At 48.1% G+C, this 23,305-nt stretch overlaps 1 protein-coding gene across 1 annotated transcript in view; it reads right to left on the minus strand.

The window, feature by feature from the left end:
• Nucleotides 1-23,305, minus strand: part of sema5ba (sema domain, seven thrombospondin repeats (type 1 and type 1-like), transmembrane domain (TM) and short cytoplasmic domain, (semaphorin) 5Ba) — a 330,444-nt gene that overhangs the window by 70,851 nt on the left and 236,288 nt on the right. Inside the window, 3 exon segments of the mRNA XM_055638824.1 lie at nt 873-928; nt 4,461-4,630; nt 14,245-14,362. Coding sequence (XP_055494799.1) covers nt 873-928; nt 4,461-4,630; nt 14,245-14,362 — 344 coding nt within the window.

A 23,305-nucleotide genomic window follows, 5' to 3' on the forward strand; every position in this document is an offset into this window, starting at 1 on the left:
CGGGAACAATCTTCCTGCATCTAGCCTGTCCAACCCCTTAAGAATTTTGTAAATTTCTATAAGATCCCCCCTCAATCTTCTAAATTCTAGCAAGTACAAGCCGAGTCTATCCAGTCTTTCTTCATATGAAAGTCCTGACATCCTAGGAATCAGTCTGGTGAACCTTCTCTGTACTCCCTCTATGGCAAGAATGCCTTTCCTCAGATTAGGAGACCAAAACTGTACGCAATACTCCAGGTGTGGTCTCACCAAGACCCTGTACAACTACAGTAGAACCTCCCTGCTCCTATACTCAAATCCTTTTGCTATGAATACTAAATGATAAGGCGATAACGTTTAGTGCAAGGTAAAGCCGGTAAAGTCCGATCAAAGATAGTCCGAGGGTCACCAATGAGGTAGATAGTAGTTCCGGACTGCTCTGACAGAGTGGGATGAAATGGATTTCTTCCCACAGGCCATCAGGACTGTAAACTCTGATCTCACCAGGGCGTAAATACCGTTGCATCTTCTATTATTTAATGTAAATACTGATTCTGTTCTGTTCTGTTCTGCTGTTTTGCAGAATGCCGCAAGCATTGCCTCTTTCATTTCACTTTACATCTTGTATGTGTATGTGACAAATAAAGTTGACTTGACTCTCAGGTTGTGGTAGGATGATTCAGTTACCTGGGAAGAAACTGTCCCTGAATCTGGAGGTGCGTGCGTTTTCACACTTCTGTACCTCCTGTCTGATGGGAGAAGAGGGAGTGACCGGGGGTGAGACTGGTCCTTGATTATGCTGCTGGCCTTGCCGGGGCAGCGTGAGGTGTAGATGGAGTCATTGGAAGGGAGATTGGCTTGTTTGGGGACGGCCTCAGAGCAAACCCCCTCACCTTTCTCCCAGTAGCCTCCTATCCCATGCATACTCACTAAACCAGGTGGTGAGTGCCTGGATTCAGATTCAGATTCAGATTCAGATTCAATTTTATTGTCATTGTCAGTGTACAGTACAGAGACAACGAAATGCATTTAGCATCTCCCTTGAAGAGCGACATAGCAAACGATTTGAATAAATAATTATAAGTGTCCGGGGGAAACTGGGGAATCTGGAGGGGGGGGGGGGGGGGGGGGGTGGTGATTGGCAGTCACCGAGGTACGTTGTTGAGTAGAGTGACAGCCGCCGGAAAGAAGCTGTTCCTCGACCTGCTGGTTCGGCAACGGAGAGACCTGTAGCGCCTCCCGGATGGTAGGAGGGTAAACAGTCCATGGTTGGGGTGAGAACAGTCCTTGGCGATGCTGAGCGCCCTCCGCAGACAGCGTTTGCTTTGGAATGCACTGGAACGCACTGCCTGGGATGGTGGTAGAGGCAGAAATGATCGCGGCATTTAAGAGGCTTTTAGACAGGCCCATGGATAGGCAGAGAATGGAGGGATGTATATTTTAATTTTGAAATATAATACAATTTTTAACCTTTCGAAAGGAGACGAGGAAGAAATTCTTTAGCCAGAGGGTGGTGAATCGGTGGAATTCATTGCCACAGACGGCTGTGGAGGCCAGGCCAATGGATATTTCTAAGGTGGAGATTCACCCACTCTGGGCAAGAGACTCTGTGCATCTACCCGATCTAATCCTCTCATGATGTTTTACACCTGTAGAAGATCGCCCCTCTTCTTCCTGCGCTCCAAGGAGCAGAGTCCCAACCTGCTCAACCTCTCCCGAACGTTTCAGACCCTCGAGTCCTGGCAAACACATTGTTTTGAACTTGTCCCCATGAAAGGCATTTACTTTGTTCCTGTGTTGCACCGTTCTAAGTTCTATGTGCTAAGGCGGCCGGCCCTTCATTCTCCCACCAGCCACCCACACATGTAGAATTTTACAACAGCCCAATTAACCTCACAAACAGCACCTCTTTGGGACGTGGGGGGGGGAGAAACCCCTCGGAGGGAGTGGGAGCAAATTCCACACAGACAACAGTGTGGAGTGAACTTGGTGAGCCACCGTCAGCTTGTGCAAATGTCAAGGGGGGGGGTGAGGGGCAACTAATTAACAACAGGCACCGTGGAACACAGCGCAAGCCCCATGCTGTTTAAATCAGCATAAACCCTTGTTGGCAGCTAGACTGCCCCAGGTGAATGCTATTCATTTCACCCATTATTACCCCGTGTATAATATCTGAGACGGAGCAGAACTATTACCAGATGTAGCGTTGCAGGCAGGAAACAAGAGCGGGAGAGATTCCTTGAGATAGAGTTCTGTTGCAATCCTCCACTTAAGGGAGGAATGCACATGGATCAGACAGGTTTAGATGGGATATGGACCAAATGCAGGCAGGTGGGACTAGCGCAGATGGGACATGTTGGTCGGCATGGGCAATTTGGGCTGAAGGGCCTGTTTGCATACAACGTGACCATATTAAACGAAGGGAATAGAAAGGGTAGAATGGCGCAGAGTCCTTTACCCAGAATGCGGAGATCAAGAACCAGAGAACTTTGGTTTAAGGTGAGGGGCGAAAGATTTAATAGGAATCTGAGGGGCAACTATTTTACACAAACGGGTGGTAAGGGCACACGGCGAGGTGCCAGAGGAGGTAGTTCAGGCAGGTACTATCACAATGTTTGAAAAATAGGATCGGTTTAGAGGGATATGGGCCAAATGCAGGCAAACGGGACAAATGTAGATGGGACATCTATAGATGTAGATGGGACACGTTGGTCGGCGTGGGCAAGTTGGGCTGAAGGGCCTATTTCTCTGCTGTATGACCATGCCTCTATGAGTCTATCCCTCCTATCCATGTACCTGTCTAAACTTTTCTTTAAATTTGCGATAGTATCTGCCTCAACTACCTCCTCTGGCAGATAGATACTAAAAGCTGGAGTAACTCAGCGGGTCAGCCAACATCTCAGCAGAAACGAAATAGGTGATGTTTCGGATAGAGATACTTCTTCAGCTCTGGCAGCTCATTTCATACACCCACCACCCTCTGTATGGAGAAAGTTACACCTCTATATAAATTGCATACAACGTGAGCATTGAAACAAAAGGAATTGAAAGTGTAGATGCACAGAGTCTTTTACCCAGAGAACAGAAATCAAAAACCAGAGGACATAGGTTTAAGGTGAGGGGGGGGATTTAATAGGGACCTGAGGGGCAACTATTTTACACAAAGGGTGGTGGGTGTATGGAACGAGGAGGTATTTGAGGCAGGGACTATCACAATGTTTAAAAAACTATTTAGATAGGTACATGGATAGGACAGGTTTAGAGGGATATGGGCCAAATACAAGCAGGTGGGACTAGTGTGGGTGGAACATGTTGGTCGGTATGTGCAAGTTGGGCCGAATGGCCTGTATCTACGCTGTACGACTATATTGATTTGACTATATTAATTGCATACAACGTGAACATATTCAACAGCTTCCAATAGAGCTACAAATCCACTCCATCCAAGCCTTTCGCTATTCGGTAAGTATCAATGAGGTTTCCCCCCCCACCCCCACCCCCCTCATCCTTCGCCTTCCAGAGCCTCAGTTCAGTCCAGTTTGTGTACCTAGGTACAGTGAAAAACGTTTGTTGCGTGCTATCCAGCCAGCAGAAGGACAATACCTGATTACAATCGAGTCATTACAGTATATAGATACATGATAACGGAATAACGTTTAGTGCAAGGTAAAGCCACTAAATATCCGATCAAGGATAGTCCGAAGGTCACCAATGAGGTGGTTAGTAGTTCAGGACTGCTCCTTGGTTGTGGTAGGATGATTCAGTTACCTGATAACAGCTGGGAAGAAACTGTCACTGAATCTGGAGGTGTGCATTTTCACACTTCCATACCTTTTTTTTTGCCCGATGGGAGAGGGGAGAAGAGCTTGTGTTAAGGGTTTGGGACACGCTAGAGGCAGGAAACATGTTCCCAATGTTGGGGGGGTCCAGAACCAGGGGCCACAGTATAAGAATAAGGAGTAAGGCATTTAGAACGGAGACGAGGAAACACCTTTTCTCTCAGAGAGTGGTGAGTCTGTGGAATTCTCTGCATCAGAGGGCGGTGGAGGCCGGTTCTCTGGATGCTTTCAAGAGAAAGCTAGATAGGGCTCTTAAAAATAGCGGAGTCAGGGGATATGGGGAGAAGGCAGGAACGGGGTACCGATTGTGGATGATCAGCCATGATCACATTGAATGGCGGTGCTGGCTCGAAGGTCCAAATGGCCTACTCCTGCACCTATTGTCTATTGTCTAAAAGGGAGTGGCCGGGGTGTGACTTGTCCGTGATTATGCGGCTGGCCTTGCCGAGGCAGCGTGAGGTGCAAATGGAGTCAATGGAAGGGAGGTTGGTTTTGTGGGCTGGGTCCACAATTTGCTGCTTAAAAGTCATTTACCAAACTGGCTGGCAGCGGTGGAGAGATGGGGGTGGGGGGGCACTAATTTGTTTCTTGAAAGGTCATCATCCCTGCCCACACCGTGTGTTAGTAACGGAGTCCTTGTACCTTGAGCAGTTTGCCACTTCGATCCTTGACCCCTCACACTCATGACCTCCGCACTCCGGAGCAGGGCTGTCACATGACCTGGAGCGGCACACGCACGACCTCGTGGCCTCCTCGCACAGTTGCCATGGAGACCAAGACCCAAACTCACCGTCCACCGTGAGGTTTCTTATCTACGTCGAGGAAACAAAGACCATGGGTTAGGCCGGCCCAACGTTGTTCAACATACGTGCAACGTTTACATCTGTTCTTGGACACGCAGAAATGTAACAACAGACAGGAAGAATATTCAACAAATTGAATTTTTGTCAATAGAAAATAGACAATAGACAATAGACAATAGGTGCAGGAGTAGACCATTCGGCCCTTCGAGCCAGCACTGCCATTTCATGTAATCATGGCTGATCATCCACAATCAGTAGCCCGTTCCTGCATTCTCCCCATATCCCCTGACTCCGCTATCTTTAAGAGCTCTATCTAACTCTCTCTTGAAAGCATCCAGAGAATTGGCCTCCACTGCCTTCTGAGGCAGAGAATTGCACAGATTCACAACTCTCTGGGTAAAAACGTTTTTCCTCATCGCCGTTCTAAATGTCCTAACCCTTATTCTTAAACTGTGGCCCCTGGTTCTGGACTCCCCCAACATCGGGAACTTGGTTCCTGCCTCGAGCCAGTCCAATCCCTTAATAATCTTATATGTTTCAATAAGATCCCCTCACATCCTTCTAAATTCCAGAGTGTACAAGACCAGCCGCTCTATTCTATCAACGTATGACAGTCCCGCCATCCCGAGAATTAAAGTCGTGAACCCACGCTGCACTCCCTCAATAGCAAGAATGTCCTTCCTCAAATTTGGAAACCAAAAGTGTTTGCTTGGTTTAGTTTAGTTTAGAGATACGGCGTTGAAACAGGCCCTTGGTCCATTCCTTTGTACACTCGTTCTATCCTACACACACTAGGGACAATTTACAGAATCCAATTAACCCACAAACCTATAAGTAGGGTGGCTCGGTGGTGCAGCGGTAGAGTTGCTGCCTTACAGCGCCAGAGACCTGGGTTCAGTCCTGACTACGGGTACTGTATGTATGGAGTTTGTCTGTGACCACGTAGGTTTTCTCCAGGTTATCTGGTTTCTTCCCAAACTCCAAAGAAGTACAGGTTTGTAGACTAATTGGCCTCAGTAACAATTATACCTTTTTCCCTAGCGTTTAGGATCGTGCTAGTATGCAAGAATCTGCGCCGACTCGGTGGGCCGAAGGGCCTGTTTCCACGCTGTAAATGCATTTCGTTGTCTCTGTACTGTACACTGACAATGACAATTAAATTGAATCTGAATCTGTATTTCCAAAGCAAAAAGTCTAAAGTGTTTGGAATGTGGGAGCAAACCGGAGCACCCGGAGAAAACCCACGTGGTCACGGGGAGAACGTACAAACTCCGTACAGATAGCACCCGTAGTCAGGATCAAACCCAGGTCTCTGGCGCTTTGAGGCAGCAACTCTACCGCTGCACCACCCCGTGCCGCCCCACACCTAGGGATGCCAACTGTCCCGTATTAGCCGAGACATCCCGTTTTTCGAGCTAAATTGGTTTGTCCAGTACGGGACCGCCTTTGTCCCGTATTTGACTGCTACTGCTCGGGTCAAGGGGACTGTCGGGTCGGAGCGCTGCATCCGGCCCCCGCCTCACCCCTCCCGACGTAGTGCAGCCCATGGAGTGCAGCAGCAGCAGCAGCGCCTCGCCCGTGGCCCTGTCGGTCGGCAGCCCGGGCCAGCTGTCCGACCTTCGGACCTTCGATAACTGCCGACACCACCACCACCCCTCCTTCTCATGGCCGATCATCGGTTCATGAGTCGGTTGGGGTGCCGGGCTTTGCGTGCGATGTCACGCGGCCCAGTCCAAAACTCCTCGGCTGGGCAATGTGTGCAGTCCAGCACCCGGGCCAACTCAAGATTCACCCAGCCACTGCCGAGTCGGTCAACGAATTGCCGTCGGGAATTTGTCCCGTATTTTGACCTTTTGTCCTTTATTTGGGAGTGAGAAAGTTGGCAACCCTATACACACCTGACAATCTATCTTTTGTTGGACTTTATCAGACTTTTGTTGCAGTAAAGGATTTGAGTATAGGAGCAGGGAGGTTCTACTGCAGTTGGACAGGGTCTTGGTGAGACCACACCTGGAGTATTGCGTACAGTTTTGGTCTCCTAATCTGAGGAAAGACATTCTTGCCCACGAGGGAGTACAGAGAAGGTTCACCAGACTGATTCCTGGGATGTCAGGACTTTCATATGAAGAAAGACTGGATAGACTCGGCTTGAACTCGCTAGAATTTAGAGGGGGGATCTTATAGAAACTTACAAAATTCTTAAGGGGTTGGACAGGCTAGATGCAGGCTGATTGTTCCCGATGTTGGGGAAGTCCAGAACAAGGGGTCACAGTTTAAGGATTAGGGGCAAATCTTTTAGGACCGAGATGAGAAAAACATTTTTCACACAGAGAGTGGTGAATCTCTGGAATTCTCTGCCACAGAAGATAGTTGAGGCCAGTACATTGGCTATATTTAAGAGGGAGTTAGATGTGGCCCTTGTGGCTAAAGGGATCAGGGGGTATGGAGAGAAGGCAGATACAGGATACTGAGTTGGATGATCAGCCATGATCATATTGAATGGCGGTGCAGGCTCGAAGGGCCGAATGGCCTACTCCTGCACCTAATTTCTATGTTTCTATGTTTCTATGAATGGCGGTCCAGGCTCGAAGGGCCGAATGGCCTACTCCAGCACCTATTTACTATGTTTCTGTGTTTCTAAATGATGTCCACTTTATCCTGTATCTGTAAACTGTGTACAGCTCGATTGTAATCATGTATTTTTATTGACAGCTCGCGACAAAAACCCTTTTACTGTACCTCGGTACACATGACTATAACAATAAACTAAACTAAACTAAACTAAACTAAACAACATTGAACTAATCCAAACCAAACTAACCTGAACTAAACTAACCTATAAAAAAATAATCTTAACTAAACTAAACTAAATTTGCTGGTTTCGATCCAAAATGTCACCCATTCCTTCAAACCAGAGATGCTGCCTGTCCCGCTGAGTTGCTCCAGCATCTTGTGCCTGCCTTCATTTTAAAACCGCATCTGCAGTTCCTTCCAACACAAAATAGATGCATTACTGATCACTCACTCAACATGCCCCGTCTCTCTCATGTGCTCACTTCCACCCAGGCACTGTTGTTCCAGCACGCCCTTCCGAGCTGAGGTGTTTACATGAAGTGGCAGACTTCTGTTGTACCATTCTTGTGAAATGTGATTCTGTGTACACTATCAGCGTTGCACATCTAGGTTATGCAGCAGCCAAAGCCCCGAGGACTGATTTTTCTTCCACCAGGCATAGCGATGGGACTATCATGGCTGCAGCTGCAAAAGGTAGCAACCTTCAGTCTGAAGAAGGGTTTCGGCCCGAAACGTTGCCTATTTCCTTCGCTCCATAGATGCTGCTGCACCCGCTGAGTTTCTCCAGCATTTTTGTGTACCTTCGATTTTCCAGCATCTGCAGTTCCTTCTTAAACAGGTAGCAACCACGTTTTACCCTTTCTCTCAGGCTGGGATTAGCAAACACTAGCAGGCACAGCCTTCATGTGAGGGGGGCAATGTTCAAAGGAGATGAGTGGGGCGTTTGTTTTGCATAATGGGCAGTTCATAAGTTCGCAAGTCATAGGGTCATAAGGAATAGGAGCAGAATTAGGCCATTTGGCCCATCGTCTACTCTGCCACTCAATCATGGCTGATCTATCTCTCCATCCGAACCCCATTCTCCTGCCTTCTCCCCTAGCCTCTGGACACACTGATCTGTTTTGTAGTAAATGCCTCCTATGTTCCCTGTGCTGAAGCAAAGCAAGAACTTCATTGTACCAGCAGGGACACATGACAATAAACTCACTTGAACTTGAACTTGACACCCAGATAACCATATAACCATATAACAATTACAGCACGGAAACAGGCCAACTCGGCCCTACAAGTCCATGCCGAAGAACTTTTTTTCCCTTAGTCCCACCTGCCTGCACTCATACCATAACCCTCCATTCCCTTCTCATCCATATGCCTATCCAATTTATTTTTAAATGATACCAATGAACCTGCCTCCACCACTTCCACTGGAAGCTCATTCCACACCGCTACCACTCTCTGAGTAAAGAAGTTCCCCCTCATGTTACCCCTAAACTTCTGTCCCTTAATTCTGAAGTCATGTCCTCTTGTTTGAATCTTCCCTATTCTCAAAGGGAAAAAGCTGATCCACATCAACTCTGTCCATCCCTCTCATCATTTTAAAGACCTCTATCAAGTCCCCCCTCAACCTTCTGCGCTCCAGAGAATAAAGACCTAACTTATTCAACCTTTCTCTGTAACTTAGTTGTTGAAACCCAGGCAACATTCTGGTAAATCTCCTCTGTACTCTCTCTATTTTGTTGACATCCTTCCTATAATTGGGCGACCAAAATTGTGCACCATACTCCAGATTTGGTCTCACCAATGCCTTGTACAATTTTAACATTACATCCCAGTTTCTATACTCAGCTTCTATATCCGTACTAATCAAGAATCTATCTATCACTGCCTTAAAAATATCCACTGACTTACACAGATTCACCACCTGACTGATAATACATTTTGCTGGAATTGCCAAGTCTAATACTCAGAGAAGATTTATGGAAGTCTACTCCGTCATTCCATCATCTTTCCTTCTTAACCCCATTCTCCTGCCCTCTCCCCATAACCCCTGACGCATTGATGGCGGGTGCCTGCGACACACTGCTGGGGATGGTGGTGGAAGCAGATACAAAATTGGCATTCAAGAGACTTTTAGATGGGCATGTGGATATGCAGGGAATGGAGGAAAATGAATCATCTGCAGGCAGATAAGAGTTGGTCTTGGCATTATGTTCGGCACAGACATTGTGTGCCGGTGGGCTGTTTCTTGCCTTGTTTTGAAGGGTTTTTGTAGGTTTTAGAGATACAGTGTGGAGTCAGGCCGTTGGGCCCACCGAGTCCGTGCCGTCCCATTGATCACCCCCGAACACTAGCACTATCCCTACACACACTAGGGATAATTTACCAAAGCCAATGAACCTACAAACCTGGAGTGTGGGAGGAAACCGGAGCACCCGGAGAAAACCCACGCGGGTCACAGGGAGAACGTACAAACTCCGTACAGACAGCACCCGCAGTCAGGATTGAACCCGGGTCGCTGGTGCCTGAAAGGCAGCTCCGCTTTCCTCCCACACTCCAAAGACGTACAGGTTGGTGTAAGAAGGAACTGCAGTTGCTGGTTTATACCAAGGATAAACACAAAGTGCTGGAGGAACTCAACGGGTCGGGCAGAATCTCCATCCATGTGACGATCCCAGGAATGAGTAGGTTAAATCCACAAGTTTAGGCAGGTGGGAGCTGGGAATGTTAACACAGACAAAAAAACAGAAATGAGTGGGTTAACTTACGATGAGCGTTTGTCGGCACTGGACCTGTTGTACTCACTGGAGTTTAGAAGGGGGGACCAAATTGAAACTTACAGAGTAGTGAAATGCTTGGATAGAGTGGATGTGGAGAGGATGTTTTCACTAGTGGGAGAGTCTAGGACTAGAGGTCATAGCCTCAGAATTAAAGGACGTTCTTTTAGGAAGGAGATGAGGAGAAATTTCTTTAGTCAGAGGGTGGTGAAACTGTGGAATTCTCCGTCACAGAAGGTTACGGAGGCCAAGTCAGTGAATATTTTTAAGGATAGATAGATTCTTCAGGTGTCAGAGGTTATGGGGAGAAGGCAGGAGAATGCAGTTAAGAGGGAGAGATAGATCAGCCATGATTGCATGGCGGAGTGGATTTGATGGGCCGAATGGCCTAATTCTACTCCTATTCCTTATGGCCTATGACATGAGTTAGGTGTAACACTGCTGTGGTTATTAACATACTAGGTTACTAGGTTAGGTTAGGTTATTAGGTTAATTGGCTTTGGTAAAAAAAATGTAAATTGTCCCTGGTGTGTGAGATAGTGCTATCTAAGCTAAACTAAAACTAAATCTTTCTCTCTCAAGGACTAGTGTAGATGGGGCATGTTGGTCGGCATGGGCAAGTTGGGCCGAAGGGCCTGTTTCCATGCTGTACGACCCTATGGCGATAAAGCACCGAGTGCAACAGTGCAGTGATTCATGTCAACCTTAGTATCGTGTCTGTGGAATTCTCTGCCTCAGATACTTTCAAGGGAGAACTAGATAGGGCTCTTAAGGATAGCGGAGTCAGGGGATATGGGGCGAAGGCAGGAACGGGGTATTGATTAGAAACATAGAAAATAGGTGCAGGAGTGGGCCATTCGGCCCTTCGAGCCAGCACCGCCATTCAATGTGATCATGGCTGATCATCCAAATCAGTATCCTGTACCTGCCTTCTCTCCATACCCCATGATCCCTTTAGCCACATCTAACTCCCTCTTAAATATACCCAATGAACTGGCCTCAACTACCTTCTGTGGCAGAGAATTCCAGAGATTCACCACTCTCTGTGTGAAAAATGTTTTCCTCATCTCGGTCCTAAAAGATTTCCCCCTTATCATTAAACTGTGACCCCTTGTTCTGGACTTCCCCAACATCGGGAACAATCTTCCTGCATCGAGCCTGTCCAACCCCTTAAGAATTTTGTAAATTTCTATAAGATACCCCCTCAATCTTCTAAATTCTAGCGAGTACAAGCCAAGTCTATCCAGTCTTTCTTCATATGAAAGTCCTGACATCCTAGGAATCAGTCTGGTGAACCTTCTCTGTACTCCCTCTATGGCAAGAATGCCTTTCCTCAGATTAGGGGACCAAAACTGTACGCAATACTCCAGGTGTGGTCTCACCAAGACCCTGTACAACTACAGTAGAACCTCCTTGCTCCTATACTCAAATCCTTTTGCTATGAATGCTGTGACCCCTTGTTCTGGACGTCTCCAACATTTGGAACAATCTTCCTGCATCAGGATTGGAGATGATCAGCCATGATCACATTGAATGGCGTTGCTGGCTGGAAGGGCCGAATGGCCTACTCCTGCACCTATTGTCTATTGTCTATTGTACTGTTGCCAAGAGTGGGGGGGGGGGGGGGGGGCCCGAACCATAACCTTCTGGCTCAGAAGCAAAAAGCAGCAAAACGTATCAACAGCTCGCGTGCAAAGCAACAGATAGTAATCTGTGAACACCTTTGGTTTTCGGCTAACATTTCTCGCCAGTTCCTGAAGGAACTCCCGTCACATCTGAGTTACAGACTGATTCTCGTTTTAATAACAAAATTGTTTTAATGCCACAAGCAAGTTTGACAATTGTTGCAGACAGTTCGGCCACTCAATCATCCGCTCGAAAAGCCAAGCCTTGGATTTTGCCAACGGCCTCCTAATAAATGTAACCGATGAACGGGTTATTAAAAATTCACGGCATGCAAGCTCCTCAATAAATGTCCATAAATCTTCTCCGAGCATTAGACTTGGCAATTCCAGCAAGATGTATTATCAATAAGGAATCGCACTTTTCTTCAGAGGCAGGAGAATTGAATGGTGTATATTCACCCAGCAGACACAATATGTTGGAGTTAGATCATAAAACCATAAGGCATAGGAGGAGAATTAGGCCATTCGGCCCATCAAGTCTACTCCACCATTCAATCATGGCTGATCTATCTCTCCCTCCTAACCCCATTCTCCTGCCTTCTCCCCATAACCTCTGACACCCAAAACATACTAATCAAGAATCTAGCTATCTCTGCCTTAAATATAATCCACTGAGCCTGCAGCCTATAACATCGAGAAGCTGCGGTCTCTGGTAAGAAAGTGGCCGATTCGGGCGCTCCAAGCCACTGAGTATGTTCCATCCGTCCCAATATCGGAGCTTCGATCATCCCGACGAGAGGCCTTGTACATCAGGCCGTCCGTAGCGGCAACTGCGGAGGGTCTAGGCCCAAAACACGGGTGAACAAAGGGAGGAAGATTGACTGAACTTTATTGCCTTCCATCACAGCGATCACTCTGGTGGATGTTTATGTTAAGTTCTAGCATTCTTTTTAATTGTGTTGTGTTTTTTTAATTGTATGACTGCATGGTAACTCAAATATCACTCTACCTTAATTGGTGCATGTGACAATAAATGTGAATTGGAATTTGAATTTTAAATCTATGTCCTCTGGTTCTCGATTCCCCTACTCTGGGCAAGAGACTCTGCATCTACCCGATCTATTCCTCTCATGGTTATATACACCTCTATAAGATCACCCCTCATCAGTTCAGTTCAGTTCAGTTCATTGACACAAAATCCTGGAGTAACTCAGTGGGTCAGGCAGCATCTCTGGATAGATGGAAGGGTCAAGACCCTTCTTCAGACTCTGAGGAAGGGTCTCGACCCGAAACATCACCCATTCCTTCTATCCAGAGACACTGCCTGTCCCGTTGAGTTACTCCAGGATTTTACATAGAAACATAGTAAATAGGTGCAGGACGAGGCTATTCGGCCCTTCGAGCCAGCACCGCCATTCATTGTGATCATGGCTGATCGTCCCAAATCAATAACCCGTGCCTGCCTTCTACCCATATCCCTTGATTCCACTTGCCCCTAGAGCTCTATCTAACTCTCTCTTAAATCCATCCAGTGACTTGGCCTCCACTGCCCACTGTGGCAGGGAATTCCACAAACTCACAACTCTCTGGGTGAAAACGTTTTTTCCCACCTCGGTCTTAAATGACCTCCCCTTTATTCTAAGACTGTGGCCCCTGGTTCTGGACTCGCCCAACATTGGGAACATTTTTCCTGCATCTAGCTTGTCCAGCCCTTTTATAATGTTATATGTTTCTATAAGATACCCCCCTGATCCTTCTAAACTCCAGTGAATACAAGCCTAGTCTTTTCAATCTTTCCTCATATGACAGTCCCGCCATCCCAGGGATCAATCTTTGTGTCCATCGCGGGTGTAAATCAGCATCTGCTTCCTACTAAGTTCCTTCCTACTAGGTTCAGTTCAGTTCAGTTGTGCATTTACCCAATCTAATCATCTCGTGAGCGGGGGCTGTTGGAGGGCCTGCAGCAGCCTGGGGCACGGTTGTATCCCAGTCACTGGCCCGGCTTGCCCGGAGCGGGAAGAGCATAAGACCCGTAAGAGTGATAGGAGCAGAAGAAGGCCATTCGTCCCATCAAGTCTACTCCGCCATTCAATCATGGCTGATCAATCTCTCCCTCCCAACCCCAAAAACTTTTTCTCCCAGAGAGTTGTGAATTTATGGAATTCCCTGCCACAGAGGCCAGTGGAGGCCAAATCACTGGATGGATTTAAGAGGGAGTTAGATAGAGCTCTAGGGGCTAGTGGAGTCAAGGGATATGGGGAGAAGGCAGGCACGGGTTATTGATAGGGGACGATCAGCCATGATCACAATGAATGGTGGCGCTGGCCCGATGGGCCGAACGGCCTCCTCCTGCACCTATTTTCTATGTTTCTATCTATGTTTCTCCTGCCTTCTCCCCGTAAAACCCCCGTAACCCCTGACACCCCGTACTAATCAAGTTTGTTGAACCTTCCTTAGAGCACAGAATTACTATGCCATGTGAAGTTGACTTTAACCAGTTTTAAGCGCTCCACACGTCCCTATCCCTTGCAGTCTTCTTGAGGCTTTGCAATTTATTTTTGACATCCACCCCCCCCCCCCCCCCCCCCACGGCGCAGCCAACTGCAAACGCAGGACAGTAGCGGCAACGAGAGGTCAGGCAGGTACGTACCGGGCAGTCGGTGATGTTCTGGCTCCAGAGACTCATGTTGGAGCTATCCTCGATGGTGGTACATTTCTTCTGTCTCAGATCCCAGCCGCAGTATGGATCCCTGGCCCCAAGACAAGATCTGCCAATAAATACACAGCCATGAATATTTCACCAAGATTAAACAAACAAGCTCTATTGCTCGTAAGTAAAACAAATACTCTTAATGTCGGGCAGGGGTGGGAAGGGGGGAGGGGGGGGGGGGGGGGGGGGGATTTGGGGAACCAACTCTCAAGATGCAGCAAGCATGGCTGGCCCCTTCGAGCCAGCACCGCCATTCACTCTGTACCCCGTTCCTGCCTTCTCCCCATGTCCCCCGACTCCGTTATCTTTAAGAGCCCTATCTAGCTCTCTCTTGAAAGCATCCAGAGAATCGGCCTCCACTGCCTTCTGAGGCAGAGAATTCCACAGATTCACAACTCTCTGGGTGAAAATGTTTTTCCTCATCTCGTTCTAAATGACCAACGCCTTATTCTTAAACTAGTTCTGGACTCCCCCAACATTGGAATATGTTTCCTGCCTCTAGTGTGTCCAATCCCTTAATAATCTTAGATGTTTCAATAAGATCCCCTCGCATCCTACTAAATTCCAGTGTATACAAGTTCTAAGGCAAACAATCCAGGACAGGTTCCAGAGCATACAATCAGTAAAATTAATCAAGATACTAGCCAGCTTACAACCCAGCGGTATGAACATTGATTTCTCTATGTTCAAGTAACCCTTGCTTTCCCTCTTTCTCTGTCCCACTCCCAATTTAGTTCTCCGACTAGTTTCACTGTCCTCTTGATTAATTTTACTGTTTGTACGCCTCGTTGTCAGCTTCCCCTCAGCCAATAATAAACCATTCTTCATTTTCTTGAGCATCGCCCGCTTTGACCTGTCATTTTCACACCTTACCCCTCCCTATCTCTAGATTCCCTCTCCTCTGACTCTCAGCCTGAAGAAGGGTCTCGACCCGAAACGTCACCCATTCCTTCTCTCCAGAGATGCTGCCTGTTCCGCTGAGTTACTCCAGCATTTTGTGCCTATCTTCGGACAGGCCATAAACATTGGTTAGGGACGGAACAGAAACAGGGTGGAAAAGGACTACTTAACCGAAGGATGGCACGGTGGCGCAGCGGTAGATTTGCTGCCTCACGGCACCAGAGACCTGGGTTCGATCCTGACCTTGGGTGCTGTCTGTACGGAGTTTGTACGTTTAGAAAATAGACAATAGGCAATAGGTGCAGGAGTAGGCCATTCGGCCCTTCTAGCCAGCACCGCCATTTGACGTGATCATGGCTGATCTTCCCCAATCTGTACCTTGTTCCTGCCTTCTCCCCATATCCCCTGACTCCGCCATTTTTAAGAGCCCTATTTAGCTCTCTCTTGAAGTAATCCAGAGAACCGGCCTCCACCGCCCTCTGAGGCAGAGAATTCCACAGGCTCACCGCACTCTGTGAGAAAACGGTGTTCCCTCGTCTCCGTGCTAAATGGCTCGCCCCTTATTCTTAAACTGTGGCCCCTGGTTCTGGATTTGGGTTCTGGGTTTCCTCCCACACTCTGAAGTCCTACAGGTTTGTAGGTTAATTGGCTTCGGTAAGAATTGTAAATTGCCTCTAGTGACAGTGTGCTGGTCGGCGCGCCCACTGACACTAGAGGCAATTTACAATTCTGGTCGGCGCGGACTCGGCGGGCCGAATGGCCTGTTTCCGCGCTGTATCTCTCAACTAAACGAAAGAACTGGAAAAAACTGGGAAGGTGAGCAGTAAGGGCAATCAGGGAGAAAACGGAAAGGAACAAGCGAAAATCATTCCGACATCTAAATAAATTCACAGGATGTGCTATTTAATTCTCCTTCATTGACGCTCTCGAAGGAACGGGTTGAAAATAAAGAGACTTGCTTCTATGTCACAGTACGTCATCACCCCAAGATGTGTCTCAAGGCATGCCTCTTTGTATTGTGAAATTTGTAGCAGGAGAGAGGATTTCAACTCAAGATGCTTCAGGGGCACTTAGAGGTCAAACAACCTCCAGAGTCTGTTTCACCGCTCAATGACAGAAGCTACCGCTGGTGGGAGTAGCTAGGTGCAGGAGTAGGGGATAGCGGAGTCAGGGGATATGGGGAGAAGGCAGGAACGGGGTACTGATTGGGGATGATCAGCCATGATCACATTGAATGGTGGTGCTGGCTCAAAGGGCCGAAGGGCCTCCTCCTGCACCTGTCTGTTGACTCAATTTCTATGACTTTAAACCTTCCATGTCCATTCATTTCTGGCACTCTAAACGCCCTTTCATGCCAACCTCCACCACCACCAGCCCCTGACAGCACGTTCCAGGCACCCAAATAACATCGCCCATTTCCTTTAAACGTACTTTCTCTGATTTTAAAGCTAAATACAATACAATATACAATGCCATTTATTTGTCATTTGAATCTCACATGAGGCTCAAACGAAATTTGGTCTATGCAGTCATACAAGAAAAGAACCAAGACACACATCCAACACAATTCACACAAATATCCATCACAGTGAATCTCCTCCTCACTGTGATGGAAGGCAAAGTCTTGTCTCTCCCCTGCACCCATTCTTCTCCCGATGTCAAAGTCAAAGTCCCCGGCAGACGCTAGCAAGTCCGCGGCCATTTAAAGCCACGCCGGGCGATGTAAGGCCCTGCTCCGGGTCTTGATGTTGGAGCCCGTGGCGGGCGCCAGAAACTCCCGCGGCTGTTTAAGCCGCGCCGGGCGATGTAAGGCCCTGCTCCGGGTCTTGATGTTGGAGCCCCTGGCGGGCGCCAGCAAGTCCCGCGGCTGTTTAAGCCACGCCGGGCAATGTAAGACCCCGCTCCAGGTCACTTTCAATCCCGCAATTCGGGCGGGAGAAGTCGCCGTTGCCCCGCAAAGCGGTCTCCCACCGTGGACCCGCGAGCTCCCGGTGTCACCATCCACCGGATTCGGGTCGCAGCCGCGCGCCACCGCAGCTCTCCACACTCCGAACTCTCCACGCTCCGAAGCTGGCCAGCTCCACGATGGTAGGTTCGCAGCTCCGCCGGCTCCGTGACCTGAGCCCCCAGGTCGTTCCGGTTGGAGGCCGCTCCACGGTGCTAGGCCCCAACGACAACGACGACCCGACAGGGAAAAGGTCGGGTCCCCGTGCAGGGAAGAGATTTAAAAGTTTCCCCCACCCACCCCCCGCCCCCCACACATACACATTTAAAAACCCACTACAAACTATACCCTCAACGGGACAAAAAAATTAAAAAAAGACAGACAGACTGCAGAGGCCCCGGGGAGGGATATCGGGGATAGCGGAGTCAGGGGATATGGGGAGAAGGCAGGAACGGGGTACTGATTGGGGATGATCAGCCATGATCACATTGAATTGTGGTGCTGGCTCGAAGGGCTGAATGGCCCACTCCTGCATCTATTGTCTATTGTCTATTAACTAAACCACTGCTTCCATGATATGCACTGCAAGATCAGCAAAACATTGAGGAAAATAACTACAAGACTACAATCCAATTCGATAACTTTCAGTGAGGGGTAAGTATTGGTCAGGGGCACAGAGAACACCAAAATAGTTCTTCCTCAGCAACTGAATGCCAAGCAGTAACTTGACACTGACTGAGAGTCACGCACAGAGTTAGTGTGCCAAGGATGTCTCAAGCAATGGAAGCACCTGTCTAACAACAGGGTTGGCAGGATGGCAGGAATGTGGCACCTGGAGTGACGGATTGGGTTGATGGAACCTCGTCACTGCTCCAGTAAGTATCGAGCAACTGTACAAAGCAGCCTCACCCACCTCAACTAACATCGACCTCATTGGAGACCCTCGGACTATCTCTGACTGGTCTTTACTGGACTTTATCTTGCACTAAACCTTACTCACGTATTTTCATGCATCTGTATACTGCGGACGGCTCGATTGTAATCATGTTTTGTCTTTCTGCTGACTGGATAGCATGCAACAAAAGCTTTTCACTGTACCTCGGTACACGTGACAATAAACTAAATTCAAATCCCCCATTTGGCCCGAAACGTTGCCTACTTCCTTCGCTCCATAGATGCTGCTGCACCCGCTGAGTTTCTCCAGCATTTTTGTGTACCTTAAACTCAAACTAAACTCAGTTGCCGGGCAGAGTGAGTGTTTCGCTAGCCTGCTGCTATCTCACACGGCGATCAAAAGTCATTTCATTTAGTTTCAGTTTAGTTTAATTTAGTTTAAAGACGTCTACAGAAACAGGCCCTTCGGCCCGAGTCCGCCCCGACCAGCGATCCCCGCACACTAACACTATCCCACAATTGGGACAATTTTTACATTTACACCAAGCCAATTAACCTACAAACGTGTTCGTCTGAAATCATGAAGGAAGCTAATGGAATGTTGGCCTTCATAACAAGAGGATTACAAGTATAGGAGTAAAGAGGTTCTTCTGCAGTTTGTATAGGGCTCTGGTGAGACCACATCTGGAGTATTGTGTACAGTTTTGGTCTCCTAATTTGAGGAAGGACATCCTTGTGATTGAGGCAGTGCAGCGTAGGTTCATGAGATTGATCCCTGGGATGGCGGGACTGTCATATGAGGAAAGATTGAAAAGACTATGCTTGTATTCACTGGAGTTTAGAAGGATGAGGGGGAATTTTATGAAAACATATAAAATTATAAAAGGACTGGACAAGCTAGATGCAGGAAAAAATGTTCCCAATGTTGGGCGAGTCCAGAACCAGGGGCCACAGTCTTAGAATAAAGGGGAGGTCATTTAAGACTGAGGTGAGAAAAAACTTTTTCATCCAGAGAGTTGTGAATTTGTGGAATTCCCTGCCACAGAGGGCAGTGGAGGCCAAGTCACTGGATGGATTTAAGAGAGAGTTAGATAGAGCTCTAGGGGCTAGTGGAGTCAAGGGATATGGGGAGAAGGCAGGCACGGGTTATTGATAGGTGACGATCAGCCATGATCACAATGAATGGCGGTGCTGGCTCGAAGGGCCGAATGGCCTCCTCCTGCAACTATTTTCTATGTTTTTATGTTTCTATGTCTTTGGAGTGCGGGAGGAAACCAAAGTTCTCGGAGAAAACCCACGCAGTCCATGCAGGGAACGTGCAAACTCCGTACAGACAGCACCCGTGGTGAGGATCAAACTGGGGTCTCTGGCGCTGTGAGGCAACAACTGTACCCCTGCGCCACCGTGCTGCCTTTCCACTGACTGGATAGCACTGCACCTCGGTACTGGTGACAATAAACTAAACTTAATCACCAGGAAGGGCGAGCGTTTCGACAGCCTGCTGTTATCACACGCAACAATCAAAAAGTGATTTCACTGCGTGAAGAGCCCTCAAGATACGCTGGAACAGTCACAAATCAACGTGAAGTGTCTCCTCGAGCTTGCCATCAGACAACACAGACTGGGTTGTATTCAATCTGCCATGCTTTCATGTAATGCCAATGCATTCCTGCCTGACTTCATAAGATCATAAGTGATCGGAGTAGATTTAGGCCATTCGGCCCATCAAGTCGACTCCGCCATTCAATCACTGCCAGTGATCTATCTTTCCCTCTCAACCCCATTCTCCTGCCTTCTCCCCATAACCCCTGACACATGTACTAGTTAAAGACAAAGACTTCTTTGATTCTTCACTCCCAGTCGCTCCCCCACCACATCTCCAATGAGTGTTTGAAGGGAAGATAGACAGGGTGGGGCAGCGGTAGAGTTGCTGCCTCATAGCGCCAGGGACCCCGGTTCGATCCCGACTACGGGCGCTGTCTGTGCGGAGTTTGTACGTTCTCCCCGTGACCTGCGTGGGTTTTCTCCGAGATCATCGGTTTCCCCCCACACTCCAAAGACATACAGGGTTGGCTTGGTATCAATGTGAATTGTCCCTAGTGTGTGTAGGATAGTGTTAGTGTGCGGGGATCGCTGGATGGAGCAGACCCGTGCGAGGTTAAATGTATCCTAGATTAGGATTGAAATATAGTTATTTAACATTTAATATTAAGAATAGTTCGTAAACGTGGGAGGTGGAAACAGGCCCTTCGGCCCAACTTGCCCACATCGACCAACATGTTCCAGCTACACTAGTCCCACCTGCCCGCAGTTGGCCCATATCCCTCTAAACCTGTCCTAGCCATGAACCTGTTTAATTGTTTCTTAAACGTTGGGTAGTCCCAGCCTCAACTACCTCCTCTTGCAGCTCGTTCCATACACCCACCACCCCTTGTGTGAAAAAAATAACCCTCAGGTTCCTATTAAATCTTTTCCCCTTCACTGAAAATCTATGTCCTCGATTCCCCTACTCTGGGCAAGAGACTCTGTGTCTCTACCTGATCTATTCCTCTCATGATTTTATCCACCTCAATGGGATCGCCCCTCATCCTCCTGCGCCTCAAGGGGTGGAGTCCCAGCCTACTCAACCTCTCAATAGACAATAGGTGCAGGAGTAGACCATTCGGCTCCTTCGAGCCAGCACCGCCATTCACTGTGATCATTGCCGATCATCCACAATCAGTATCCCGTTCCTGCCTTCTCCCCATATCCCTTGACTCCGCTGTCTTTAAGAGCTCTATCTAATGCCCCTGTCCCATTTAGGAAACCTAAACGGAAACCTCTGGAGACTTTGCGCCCCACCCAAGGTTTCCGTGCGGTTCCCGGAGGTTGCAGGTGGTTGCCGGAGGTTGCAGGTAGTGGAAGCAGGTAGGGAGTCTGACAAAAACCTCCGGGAACCGCACGGAAACCTTGGGCGGGGCGCAAAGTCTCCAGAGGTTTCTGTTCAGGTTTCCTAAGTGGGACAGGGGCATAACTCTCCCTAAAGCCCAGGCCCTCATGTCCTGGCAACATCCTCGCGTTTGTTTTGTAAATATTATTATTGTTAATAATTGAATATATTTATTAGTGCAAAAAAGAATGAACTGTGAAACCGTGGCCACCGGAGGCAGTGGAGACGTGAAGGACAGGGTCTATAAAGGTCGTCAGGGTGTAGGAAGGTGTAGGAAGGAACTTTAAATCGAAGATAGACACAAAACGCTGGTTGTAACTCAGCGGGACAGGCAGCATCTCTGGAGAGAAGGAATGGATGACGTTTCGGGACGAGACCCTTCTTCAGACTGATGTTAGGGGAGAGGGAGGTACGTAGATAAGGAAGTGTAAGGTGTGTAAACAGGACAAAGGGAATGGAGATCAAGGGAAAATTGTTAGTTGGGAGAAGTTAACAACAAAGCAAACAGAGGTAAAATGTGGTCGGAGACAGTAAGACTGGTCCCAGAACTGGGAAGGGGGAGGGGATGGAGAGAGAGGTGAAGTGAGGGAGAGAGATGGGGTGGTTGTACTCAGAACATTGGGGGCTAGGTCTGAAGCCAGAGATGAGGACCTTGGGGTGTGCTGAAACATATACCCGATGTAGATGGTTTATGCATGCAACCTATAACGTAGCTACCTCAATACCACTAACCACGCCTACCCATATCAGTATAACTGTGAGAGCTTCCCTTTATTCCTCCCTGTCGGTTCCAGCACGCCTGAAGACTAGATGCAGTCAGTGCTGGGACGTGTGTGCCATGTGCTATAATAAAGGACTCAGTAAAGGTCACAGTGTGTTAGACATCACTCCTTTACACCCGAGACCTCTGAACTCGAGCTGACTACAGGCTCAACATCTAGTATTCACCAAGCTTGGTTCCCTGCTCTTGTTTAAACTCCCTGGGTGATCTGGAAAAACCAATCGAACTATTGTCTAACATGTTTTAAAAAAAAGGTAAAATGAAAGTGTGTTCAGACACAAAATGGGTGGCGCCAACAATGGCTGCCTCGCCAACAGTCTGTCTGTCCCTTCCTTCTCTGTTGTTCTATAATACATGATAAATATATGTTTTTGTGTTCTTTAGATTGTTTTATGTGGGTCGCGGGGGGGGGGAGTAGTTGGGGGAAACTTTTTTCAATCTCCTACCTGGACGGAGATGCGATTTTTTTCCCGTATCGTATCTCGGTCCGCACTGCGACCAAACATCGAGGAGCTGGTGGCCTCTGCTGGAGGCCGACTTCGGGAGCTCCAACCGCGGGGGGGCCTGCGTTAACAACGTGGAGCTCGCGGTCCCTCGTTAGCGAGCCACTTCGGGAGCCCCAAGCCGTGGGAGCTTCGATCGGCCCGACAGTGGATGGTTCGACTGCCCCGACCGCGGGAGAATAAAGAGGGAAGAAGATTGAACATTTTTGACTTCCATCACAGTGGGGAATGTGGGGAATCCGCTGTGGTGGATGTTTATGTTTATGTTAACTTTTATGGAGTTGTGTGTCTTGGTGTTTTTTTTTTTAGTATGGCTGTATGGTAAATGGAATATCACTGTACCTTAATTGGAACACGTGGCAATAAACTGACCTTTGAACATTTGAACCTTTGAAAATGCTGGAGTAACTCAGCGGGACAGGCAACAGCTCTGGAGAGAAGGAATGGGTGACGCTGCGAGTTGAGACCCTTCTTCAGAGTTCCTTCCTGCACCCATTCCTTCTCTCCACAGATGCTGCATGTACCCCTGAGTTACTCCTATCTTGGATTTAAACCCACGTCTGCAGTTCCTTCCTCCCTGTTAAAGTGTGGTTATGGGATATTTTGGAAAGCCTGCTACTCCCAACACCATTGGAATATCGGAGACTCGAGAGGTTGCGGATGTGCCAGGGGTTACGGGGAGAAGGCAGGAGAACGGGGTTAGGAGGGAGATATAGATCAGCCATGATTGAATGGCGGGGTAGACTTGATGGGCCGAATGGCCTAATTCTGCTCTGGTCACATGATACTTATGAAGATTGACAGAAAATGCTAGAGTAACTCAGCAGGTCAGGCAGAATTCCACAGACTCACAACTCTCTGTGAGAAAAAGTGTTTCCTCGTCTCCGTTCTAAACGGCTTACCCCTTATTCTTAAACTGTGGCCCCCTGGTTCTGGACTCCCCTGACATCGGGAAAATATTTCCTGCCTCTAGCGTGTCCAAACCCTTAACAACCTTATGCGTTTCAATAAGATCCCCTCTTATCCTTCTAAACTCCAGAGTGTACAAG

The sequence above is a fragment of the Leucoraja erinacea genome, chromosome 7, assembly GCF_028641065.1.
Source record: "Leucoraja erinacea ecotype New England chromosome 7, Leri_hhj_1, whole genome shotgun sequence".
Lineage (NCBI taxonomy): Eukaryota > Metazoa > Chordata > Chondrichthyes > Rajiformes > Rajidae > Leucoraja > Leucoraja erinaceus.